At 45.0% G+C, this 9964-nt stretch overlaps 1 protein-coding gene across 1 annotated transcript in view; it reads left to right on the top strand.

The window, feature by feature from the left end:
- Positions 1-9964, top strand: part of PRKCG (protein kinase C gamma) — a 394858-nt gene that overhangs the window by 365554 nt on the left and 19340 nt on the right. Inside the window, exons 15-17 of the mRNA XM_066607722.1 lie at positions 499-579; positions 1429-1536; positions 3086-3226. Of these exons, the coding sequence (XP_066463819.1) occupies positions 499-579; positions 1429-1536; positions 3086-3226 (330 nt within the window). The remainder of the gene's footprint in view (positions 1-498; positions 580-1428; positions 1537-3085; positions 3227-9964) is intronic.

The following is a 9964-nucleotide window of genomic DNA, read 5'->3' as shown; positions in this document are numbered from 1 at the left end:
TTACTTGCCATGTAATGCATTCCTATGGACGGCAAGAGGTGCGGATCTCCCGCTCAGTATTTTATAATGAAACTCTGCAGGTGACATTGGTCCTTATGCTGATATTTGTACTGTCACACAACTTTAGTTTTCAATGTATTGAGTTATAGTTAGAATAATAGAACTGCCTATTAGTGCTTTGGAGATAAATCCATACAGCATTAAGTTTCCAATAAACAAGACGTGTCGCCTCCTTATAAAATCACATTGATCATCAAATAAAGTTCTTGTTTAATGAGTTTTTAAAATTGTAACAGATAAAATTGCCTCCATCTAGATATAACATAATTCGCCTTGTTTCCAGGACTGCTTCTATTTTATCCCCCCCCCCCCTCCTAAGAAGGAGGTTGCAAGTAAACATAATATACAGTGATATCTTAGCAGTAAGTTTGTTTATATCTCTGCAGCTTTTAGTATCTTCTATTGAATTCATCATCCTATTATGTGCATTCCTTTCAGATTATTGCCTATCAGCCCTATGGGAAGTCAGTGGATTGGTGGTCCTATGGGGTTTTACTGTATGAAATGCTGGCAGGTCAGGTAAGTGATGCCGAGCTCACAGCATGATCATATCATATTGCTGCTTTTTTTTGTTCTATGACACTAGGAAGAGAGTCGATACCCCTATACAGAAGTTGTCAAGGTATTCCTTCTGTACTGATCAGTTATGGACTACAGTCAGCATAGGGACATCGAATTTCTGTCTTTTGAGAGAAGGGATGTTAAACAATAAAGCAATGACTCATTTGCAAAACTCATTTGTAGAATGTTTATAATGATAGTTCCACATTCCTAACCTACATCCTTTTTTTATTGATCTAACATAGTTATGGTCAACCTGCCACATTATGAGGGCCTCAGATGTGGCCCTGGATTCCAGACAAGGGCAGCACATTACATACAATGTACTATGTACTCTGTTTGCAATGGAGAGGTGCTTGCATATATGTGGTCATTGTCCAGTGTCTATGGAGGATATAGAAATATCCTTATCAGCATGTTCCCAATCATTTAGATGCAGGATGACCATGTTTTTTGCGGTCTTCCTGCCGCATGCTGTGCCGTCCTGTGTGCAAATAGCGCTCTGTGTGATCTAGCATGCATAGAATTGCAGTTACCAGAGTGAAAAAAGTAGAAAAGATCTGCAAGGTGAGGAACTGAGGGCTGCACATGGTCCTCTACTCGCCAGTGGCTCAACACTGATCTAATCCATTATTTATATAAGGTTATAATTGTGGAAAGTTTTCATGTCACTTGCTATCATCTAAGTTTTTACATATTTACAGGCAGTTTCTTATTCCATGTTCTCTTTTTACATCCATCTCTTATATTTGTATGATCATAGAAAATGTATTCAAATTGTGGTTTATTTTCTTCATGTGACAACAGCCCCCGTTTGATGGTGAAGATGAGGATGAGTTATTCCAGTCCATAATGGAGCAGACTGTATCTTACCCAAAATCCCTGTCCAGAGAAGCGGTCTCAATATGCAAAGGGGTAAAATATATATATATATACTATATATGCATATATACTATAAGGTGCTATTCTAAGTACATATAATGTAGTTATGTTTTCTACACTGAAAACACGGTTAATTATACCTTTTGCCCATGGAAAGGGTCATTTGCGAGCAATGAAGATGAATCATTTTTGCAAAAATTTTTTACCTCCATCTTCATTATTCCCAAATACTATACCTCCTTTCCATCCTCACACAACCTTCCTTGCTTCATCCCATCTGCAGATGTTTCACGCCTTTAACTGCTTTTGAATTACCCTCCATATTAGGATGCTTGTTGAAAATCATTAGCTACTGTATATGGATTTATGATTAATTATTTTACATTATAACATCCTATAACTTCAAAATAAGTTGTAGCCACCATTCTAATACATATTATAACTAGGCCTATTATTACTTTACCTACTTCGTCTTCATTCGACTGGAAATTAAGTTTCTCCCATGTCTTTAACCCCTTCCCATATTTAGGCTTCTTCGACATCATGATTTTGCATCCAGTACTGGTTCCATCTTTGGGATAGAAAACTGGACAGAACTGGGGCAGACCCGTAGTGTTTAATGTGTGAAACAGAGACCTCTATGATCTTTGTTTCACATATTTTCTGTCCCTGTTGGTCTTTTTAACTGGACGCAGAATCGGCATTGGCTGTAAGAATGTGCTGTGGAAGAAGTCTTATATGTATCGTATGTTGCAGGAAGGGTCTGATGGGGATCGTGCAAGGTACAGAAGCTGTGCCTGCATGATCATCCACAGGAGGATGGCTGTGATTGACAGCTGCCCTCCAGCAGTAAAGGCTGGGATTGGAGAAAATGCAAATTCTGTCCATTTAACTCTTTCTGCACTGTGATCAATGTATATCATTATGCTGACAAAGCGAACAGGCTCATTGTATTCCATCCTTGTCAGTCCTGGCACCGTGCCTGGGAAATTGTGATAGCCTTGTGCCTAATAAAGTGCCCAGGGCTGACTGGTCAGAATGTCTATTAGGGCATTCATGCCTCTGCCCTTTATATTCCCAGGCAGTAATATACTGTCATATACACATAGGATAATACATTCTGATTGAAAATCAATAGATTAGAATAAATGAAAATAAGTTTTAAAGACAAAAGTGAAATCAACGATTGAAGAAAAAAAATTGTACTGCAATGCAAAAATAAATAAAAAGAAACATTTATTGGATAGCGGAACCCTTTAGGGTTCTTTAAGGCCAAAAATGACTCCTTCCTCAAGGGGTGAAGACTGATGTCCAAATCAGATGCCAGTTAAAAATTAAGTTTATGTCATTTCACCCAGTGAGATATCATTCACTTCATGCCTAGCAGATCTGTGTCAAAGAAATATATTTTCTTATCTTTCATGTTTAGTGAAAGCAAGAAAGGGTTTCTATGGAAAACATTAGAAAACATGGAAAACATGTATTTGTATATGTAGTGAGTGATGGTAAGATCGACGATATGGACTAAAAGCACATTTTCGTACAGACCAGCTCATATCTGTAACTTTTTTTATTACATTAGTTGCTTACAAAACATCCTTTAAAACGACTTGGATCTGGCTGTGATGGAGAACGGGATATACGTGATCATGCCTTTTTCCGTTGGATTGATTGGGAACGTTTAGAGCGTCTAGAGATCCAACCGCCTTTCAAACCACGTCCTGTAAGTTCAAATCTGGAAAATATATTTATATACATGCAGACGGAGAAAACACAGTTGAACCCCAATAACAAATTAAAAATGAGAAATTATACATCCATTGACCTGTACCTGAGCATACTGTAACATACTCATATATAAAGCTGTTCCATTTTTATACCATTATGACAAGAGATGAGCGAACGTGCTCGTTTAGGACAATTACTCTATCGAGCATCGCTTTTTTCGAGTAACTGCCTACTCGGGCGAAAAGATTGGGGTAGCAGGGAGGAACATGGGGGAGCTCTCTCTCTCTTTCCCCCCCACTCCCCACCACAACCCCCCGCTCAGCCCCCGGCGCCCCCCGAATATTTTCGCCAGTTTAGGCAGTTACTCAAAAAAAGCGATGCTCGATCAAGTAATTGTCCTAAACGAGCATGTTCGCACATCTCTAATTATGACCTGTTTTTCTCTTTCTCTTCCTCTATTATACAATGCAGCCAGCGTCTTAAATTATATGTATAAAACATAAATAATGACTATCATTCATGTCTGGAATATGGGGTGCAAAACTAAAATATATGCCGTTTTTTCATCTATTCAACAATTTCAACCAGCCATTGTTTGACTCTTATAAACACACTTAACGGGAGTTACTGTAGACTTGCATGGGCACATTCTTTTCATTCTGTGTAGTCGAGTTATGTATGAGTAGCTCTAATGATTCATAAAAATCTCTCTAAGTGTGAGTCATCTTCAATAGATTCCATGGGGAAATTTGTCTTAAATGTATTATTGTGCAAAATAAATATTGTTTGGTGGCAATATATACCCCCCTTCCCTGTATTCCAGCAAATGTATTAAGAAGGTTATGGAATTAGTGGCTATATCCCCTGCTGTTCCTATGTTAATTTTGGATGATTTAAATAATTGTCTGGATCCCTGTTTGGATAGATTTAATAAAGGCCCTGTAGTGGCTTTTCTTTCTCCAATACTTTAACACGCTTATTAATGGAATTAGGTCTATGTGATCTGTGGAGGTTGAGAAATTCAGAAGTTCAACAATACTCTTCCAGTTCACAAATGGACTTTCTAGAATAGATCTCCAAATAGGTTCTTCATCTATACTTCCTTATCTACTAAAAACTGTGTCAGATTACTCTGCACTTTATTTGTTGTTGATTATGAATGGTGGGGGTTTTGGTTTGGATAGGATTTGGAGGTTAATTCCCTTTTTGGTTGAACCTGCTTGATGAGACTAAATCTCAGGATGTCATTAAAACCTTTCAGCAACCAGCTTTTGATGCAGGGCAAACGTTTTTATATTCTCCCACTAAACAGGTGGAAATTAATTGGAAAATGTACAGTCTCAAATTGCTGATAGTCAGAGAGGTGTTGCAAATAATAAGCGTCTTTTTATGAAGTGGAAGATTTTTGAGGGTTGTTTCTTGGCTTCTATAATTATGGCACAGGAATCATCATCTGATGTTGCAGCACTGAGAAGGCCTGATAACTTTGATTATAAAAGGCTGACAACATTTTGGAGACTTTTTTGATCTATTTTAAAAGCCTATATGTTTCTAAGTTAAGTGTTGGTTGTGAAGATGTTTATGAATATTTGGCTCAGGTGCAATTGGCAAGAGTGTAATACTAAAGGCTCCTTCGACACTGCATGAGTTAAGGGATGCAGTTGCAGCACTTCCTAATGAATAGTCACTTGTAGAGATGAGGGAGTATACTCGCTAAGCCACATTACTCGAGCGAGTAGTGCCTTAGCCGAGTATCTCCCCGCTCGTCTCTAAAGATTCGGGGGTCGGCGCCGGTGACAGGTGAGTTGCGGCGGGGAGCAGGGGGGAGCGGGGGGGGGGGGGGGAGACAGAGGGAGAGAGAGATCTCCCCTCTGTTCCTCCCCACTCCCCCCCCACCGCTCCCTGCCCCCTGCCGGCCCCCGAATCTTTAGAGACGAGCGGGGAGATACTTGGCTAAGGCACTACTCGTTCGAGTAATGTGCCTTAACGAGTATACTCACTCATCTCTACTCACTTGGGCTGGATGGTCTTCCAAATGATTTTTTTAAGCGCTACCAGGTTATGCTTCTGCCACATTTATTGACAATATTTAATAAATCATTGCATGAAGACATACTTTCACTATCAATGAGAGATGCTATGATTGTTTTAATTCCTAAACCAGGAAAGGCTTTGTCTCTTCCCGATTCCTACTATACAATATCTCTGTTGACCATTGAATATATTACTTAAAAATGACTCATCTGGGGGGCCAGCGACCAACATGGAGAGTCGCATGTGAGAGGAGCTCCCCAGGGGAAACTTAAATCCTGACAAAAATCCTGGCCGTAAGGTGACCTAACTATTCAAAACGGACTTCTAAATCCTGCTGGAAGAGACCGAGACAAGACTGGGGTGAAACTAACCCCCCCCCCCCCCGAGTACACCACAAAGAGCTGCGGGCCGAGTCGTGGGTGAGACAGCGCCAACGCCCTGTACCCTTCCCGCCATTACTGACATCCAGGGCGACTGCTGCAGGGAGCTACCCCAGCGGAATTCGAGACCGAACGACAGAGCCGACCTTCTCCCCGGCCCTCCGGTGCGGTACACTCGGCACAAGAACTAGCCGGAGATCACAACCTGCTTGTCCGCACCGCCGCCCGGCTACTCAAAGCTCCCCCCTCTTCCCCCCCCCCTTCCCAAAATAACTCCTTACCGGTCCGGCTGGACCCCGGGTGGGAGAGACCTCGGGATCGGGCTACCCCCACATCTGGAGTGCCTGCTCCTGCACCTCGGCCGCGGATCACACTCCTATTGGTTGCCTCCCCGGACCCGTGACATCGGGCCCCTCCACCGCGGGGAAGAGAAATTGCCGGACAGGCCGACCACAACCACCTGGAGAGGAACGAGCTGCCCATCTTCCCCCAGCACGGGCCACTCGCTGCGGACACTGCCGGTGGCCGCGGCTCTACTGACTGGATAATATCCCTGCCGCCTCAGCCCTCCTTGTTACCGCGGGACCGCGGCCGTTGACACCTGGCTGGTCCCCGCTCTCCTGTCCTCCACCAGTCTTCCCGATACCCCTCCCCTGCTGCCGAGTGGCGACAACACACCAACCCGGACTGGTTGCTGGGAGCCGGGCGCATCGAATCCGGTGCCGGCCCCCTGCCAGGAGATACCCGCTCCTACATTCTAGCCCAGCAGCCTTGAGAGCCACATCCTCCCTGATCCCTCCCGGTCACCCCGCCGGAGCCGCGGCGCTACGATTCCTGGTCGCCGCTGCAGGACGACACCGTCAGACGTCCAGACCGCATCCACGAAAAGGGCAACGAGCCGCCTCTCCCTCCTTGGTACGGACTTCCTCCTGCAGAGTCCGCCGGGGACCGCGGCTTGACTGACAGCCCTGCCGCTTCAGCCTCCTTGCTGTCGGGGGATCGCGACCCTTGCACCTGGCTGGGCGCCAAGCACGGGACGACCCGAGAACCGGCCCAGCGGAGCCGGCATCAAAAAACCGTAAGTGAAGCGGGAGGACGGGAGACAACACCTGAGAGTGACAGGCCACTGCGTTGGTGAATGTATGCCCAGAGGGGAGAAACCTCTAAGGGGGAACCCCTTCACTACTAAATACCGGCACCCCTGCGCAACAACCCCCCAATAAACGGGATGGGAGCCGGACGACCGGATCTGAGCCCTCTGAGCTGGCCCCCAGCTGAAACTGGCGCACAGGCACAAAGAGACCTCACCACAATACGGCCCTCTCCCAGAGGTCCAGCTCTAAACCCTGCTTGCTGCAGGGTGGCTCGCCGCAACTTGGCGGACTTCCGACCGGGCCACTCGAATTGATATAGGCCCCAACGGACACTTCTTTGTATCCGCCACACGGATCCCCGACACACCATACTCCTGACAATCATTGAAGCCCCGCGACACTAAACCCTCTGAGACTTTAACAACTCAAAAGCCTTACAGAGAGCTCTACATGTTAGTAAAATGGCTAATTTATTCTATTGACAAGTGACTCTCTTTGGGAATATCCATACGCTCCTTTTACCAAGATAACCATCTACTTTCTCAGATAAACAAGCCAACCCTATACCCACTAACATGAGCACACGTGCAAAAAGTGGCTCTGCGGCAGAAAAATTAAAAGAATTCTCATGCGTAGAAACTCAAGACCATACTCCTCGAGCGATGCGACCGACCCAGACAAAGGAAACTGAAGATGTTTCAGGGCAATCACCGGAACCAACGATGCGACAACTCCTGGAAGCAATTAACGCCTGCAAGTCCACCCTAACAGTCAAAATAGAAGAAATCAGACGTGATTCTCCCAAGACAAGACCTACAAAACATGCGAGGCAGAATGCAGGAAATGGAGAATCGCATCTCGAATGTAGAGGATTCTCTGCGACCAATCCCCGCGGTGATGCAGAAAGCCATAAGATCAGCGGAATACTGTCAAGCCAAAACAGACAACTTAGAGAATCGCTCACGCCGCAACAATTTACACATAATCGGCCTCCCCGAAAAAACAGAAGGCTCACAACCAGAAGTGTTTAGGGAAAACTGGCTGAAATCCCTGCTGAGCGATGACACCTTCTCTGCCCAATTTACTGTGGAGAGAGCCCATCGGGTCCCGGCAAGGCCGCCACAGCGGGGCGCGCCTCCACATCCGTTTCTAGCTAGAATTCTAAACTGCAGGGATCGGGATGCCGCCTTACGTCAAGCCAGAATAAAAGGTCCACTTAAACACAACAACTCAGTGATATCAACATTTCCAGACTTTTCGGCAGACCTACAAAAACAAAGAGCCACCTTCATGGAAGTCAAAAAGAAATTTAAAGACAGGAATATCCCCTACTCCATGGCATACCCTGCTCGCTTACGCATTGCCGCAGAAGGAAATGCGATCTTCCTACACTCCCCATCAGAAGCCCTGGAGTGGCTCAGAATGCACCCTACGTCACCAAAGGACACTAGCCCATAACATACGCAAATATGAGCAATAACCTAAGCCGCGACTGAAGTGGCCTTTCATCCCCCTGACCCACAGATGACAAGTCGGTCACCCACGGTCTGGACTCGCTGTCTTGGATCCTCCGGGTCTCATTGCTACCCCAAGCTAGCATCTAAAGTCCAACTGATAAAACCGGCCATCTATAGGCCATTGGGACTTCCCCCCTCCAATAACATCAGCTACCTATCTGAGAGTTTGTAGCTTAAAATTTTCTTTGTCTCCTGTCTCTCAGTTCATTGGATCTCTAAATTTTGGATTTCCACCTTCATATTTAGACAGGATGCCATTAGTTAAAGGTTTAAACTGTTGCAAGACAACTTTTGTTATTTGTTTTAAGAAGTCTATGCCGATGACACTTATTCCCCTACGTACGCAAAGTTCCTCCCCTCCCCCCTTCCCCACGTGTATATACACATTGATTAAATTCCATGCCCATATTGATACAAATGTCTTTAACGTATCTTAGTTGGAATGTACGAGGTTTGGGCACCGCCCTCAAACGCAGAGAAGTCTTCTCCCACATTAAACAACTCAACCCTCACATAGTGTGTTTGCAGGAGACCTATCTCACCGCAGATAAAGCTGACACTCTTAAAAAAACGTGGATCCAGTGGGCGACACACTCCTTCCACACCTCCTCCTCTAGAGGAGTCTCACTGCTTATTCACAATTCTTTGAGATGGAATCCCATTAATATCCGCAGGGACTCTGAAGGTAGATCAATTTTCGCGTACGCCGAAGTGGACTCCAAACCCTACGTTATTCTATGTATATATAACCCGCCGCACAATAATCTCTCCCTCCTACAGGCCGCCATAACCTTCGCACACGAATACCCCTCGGCAGGAGTGATCTGTATGGGAGACTTTAATCAGGTGATGGACCCGACTAGAGACAGATTTTATATGCCCGCTAACGCCACCATTAACACCAGCTCCACTCTGCGGCAGGTGACTGAGAGCGTCGGCTGGGTTGATCTCTGGCGACTACATCATCCCGAAGTTTTAGAATTCACCTGTCACTCACTTGGACATAATGCTCTGTCAAGAATTCACTATATATTCAGCTCCACAGAAATGGCGATCTACCTCTCAGATATAATACACTGCCCGCGCGGAATATCAAACCACAGCCCGATCCTCCTAACACTGAAATTTCCACAGCTTAGGGTGATCCCCACCTGGAAACTACATCCGTTCTGGCTCAAGCTTATGGGCCCAGACGACCAAACCCCATTCCACATATCCCTCTTCTTAGACGCCCACAATGACAATACTCACCCGGCCCTGAGATGGGACACCCTTAAAGCATACCTTCGAGGATGCCTTAAATCAGCTATCTCATATATTAAACAAACAACATCCCAAGTGGACAGAGACTTAGAAACAAAGACATCAGAAGCAGAAAAGGCATACATCGACAACCCCACAGGCTCCAATAAAGAAACATGGCTTAGTCTCTCCCGCCTTTACAAACAGCAAATTCACACCAAGGCCAAACGTAAACAATTTTTTGCAAAGCAACACTACTTTGAGCTGGGAAATCAATCCAACCAGTTGCTGGCCAATCTGATTAGGCGTGAGAACCACTCTAACACGATCCTTAAGATAAAAAACCAACATGGCGAGGAACTGAAAGATGCCCCGGCCATTACAAACTGCTTCAAAGAATTTTACGCTAACCTCTATAACTCAACTATAAAATCCACTAAATCAGACATTCTAAACTACTTGAGCG

Source organism: Eleutherodactylus coqui, chromosome 6 (assembly GCF_035609145.1).
Source record: "Eleutherodactylus coqui strain aEleCoq1 chromosome 6, aEleCoq1.hap1, whole genome shotgun sequence".
Classification (NCBI taxonomy): domain Eukaryota; kingdom Metazoa; phylum Chordata; class Amphibia; order Anura; family Eleutherodactylidae; genus Eleutherodactylus; species Eleutherodactylus coqui.
Note: the sequence above shows the minus strand (reverse complement) of the source record. Positions and strands in the feature narration are given on the sequence as shown.